At 50.1% G+C, this 1,977-nt stretch overlaps 1 protein-coding gene across 1 annotated transcript; it reads left to right on the top strand.

Annotated features, from left to right (window-relative positions):
- Positions 1 to 885: 885 nt before the first annotated feature.
- Positions 886 to 1,757, top strand: UCRPA7_8313 (putative dna protein; the record flags this gene model as incomplete). Its single annotated transcript, XM_007920830.1, has 2 exons — positions 886 to 1,582; positions 1,648 to 1,757. The coding sequence occupies 2 exons, from the start codon at positions 886 to 888 to the stop codon at positions 1,755 to 1,757; spliced, it is 807 nt and encodes a 268-aa protein (XP_007919021.1).
- Positions 1,758 to 1,977: the final 220 nt, after the last annotated feature.

Below are 1,977 nucleotides of genomic sequence, written 5' to 3'. Positions count from 1 at the left end.
AAATCTTAAACATCGTACGAGTCTAGCCTATCTACTGCTCTTAATATCTTTACCCCTCACTAGTCGATTCTGTCAGCATATATTAGCTTACACCGCTATTTTTACATCTTAGAGAATCAAAACCAGAACCTTTCATCTTAGTAGTTATAAAGTCGATCTAATCTACTCTTTATCTCGTTCGTACGAGATATGGATCCATTTGTCGTCATCTCATCTCTCCAAGTCCTAGTCTGTAAGGCTTGTCAGATAGGAGTAGTAGTAGATGAAGCAGTCTCCCACCTACGCGATAAACATCGTACGATATCGCCAAAGACGCGAAAGCTCATCTACGAACATATACGGTCTATACCCGGCCTCGTACGAGACCAGCAAGAGCTGCAGTCCTTTGTCTTCCCATCCCCTACCAATGCAGCGATCCCATTTCTGCGCGATCCGTTTCTCGACGGCCTTGCCTGTACAGAGTGCTCCTATATCGTACGACAGCTTAAGAACATGAAGGCGCACTGTCGAAAGGCACACGGCTGGTCAGGAAAGACCAAATATAGAGGGCTCAGCAGGCAGGCTACCACTATGTGGAGGTCTGGGGTCCTTTGTCAGCAGCTCTTCTCCAGTCGTACGGCCAGTAAGCTGTTTGAGGTTGCGAGTTCGAGTCCCAGAGATTCTACCCACTCAACTCAAGAGAGCCTTCACTCTCCAGACTCCGGCCTCAAGAGAGTGCTTTCCTTCAGCCAGGAGCAATATAAGAAGATCCACACTCGTACGACCGACCAGATCGAGACAGGTGACGAGAAGCAAGAGCCCAACCTTTGGCTCCAGCGAACGCAATGGGCAATCCACCTCCAAGGACGGGATCGCGCCAGACTACTTGAGACCACTAGTCTCAGTATGGTCTCTGGCGATTTGTCGACTCCTGAGACTGAGAACATGGTCATGTTAGCCAACGCGTCAGTCGATAGGGTCGTACGAGCGTCTAAGAGGATTGCTAGGGCTACGGTTGTAGGGCACACGGTACTCTTTGAGATCAACGGTGTCACTGACCCTACAAAAAAGAGGAGGATATTCAAAAGTCGCATGGAGAAGCACACTCTCGTACGATATATCCGTGTCGTACAGCGGATCCTAGCTTATATCATTCGGACAACAGAGGACTGGGAGCCAGCGAAGAGACCTGGCTATACTCTGACAAGGGAACAGGAGGGCGCATATGATGACTTTACCTTTGAGCTGTCAGAACAGATGAACAATCCAGATCGGGAGCAGCAGTCGTACGAGAAGGCCGACCGGCTTCTGCTTACTCTTATAGTATCTCTGTTTGACCACCAGTTGAAGGATAACGTGTATGAGAGTGCTGTACTCAGCGGCCTTGCAGTCCTTGGCGTCCAAGGGTCTTACGACGAGAGTCAAGGCAAAAGTACTCTCAACTGGCTCATGCCGTACGAGTATACTCCATTCTATGCAGCAGTGATCAAGATCATACGTCTTCTCGTCATTTATAACGCATATCTCCTCAATCAGCAGACGGCCAAGAAGATCCGGGTCGAACGCAAGATGTCACAGGAAGACGCAGAAAGAGAGGCACCAGGTGTGTTTAGCCTCGTACGAGAGCAGGTGACGCGGTTCATGACCTGCCTGACACCTACAAGTCAGCCAACACCAATGAGCTGGATCTTGGACACGTTTGCCTATGGTATGGCCATCCGTACGACAACCATGATCCAGGGCAAGATACAGTGGGTAGAAGAGGAGGTCACCTTTGAGAGGACTACCTTCACCATGACGCAGCTGCGGGAGATGGTCCGCATAGCAGCGGAGGAGCTGACCCGTACGATGGCGAAGCTTCTCTTCCTGAGAGAAGGCGAGAGCCCACCAGAGATACAGTGGGACACCCTCAGGGATGACATTAGCAATAACCAAACAGGCTACTCTTTTATGGAAGATCAACGAAACCACTGGTTGGCTGACAGAGCAGAGGTGCTC

This window comes from Phaeoacremonium minimum, assembly GCF_000392275.1.
Source record: "Phaeoacremonium minimum UCRPA7 unplaced genomic scaffold PA7_03_scaffold_584, whole genome shotgun sequence".
NCBI classification, from domain to species: Eukaryota; Fungi; Ascomycota; class Sordariomycetes; order Togniniales; family Togniniaceae; genus Phaeoacremonium; species Phaeoacremonium minimum.
The sequence above is the reverse complement of the archived record's forward strand: the minus strand, read 5'-3'. Positions and strand labels throughout refer to the sequence as shown.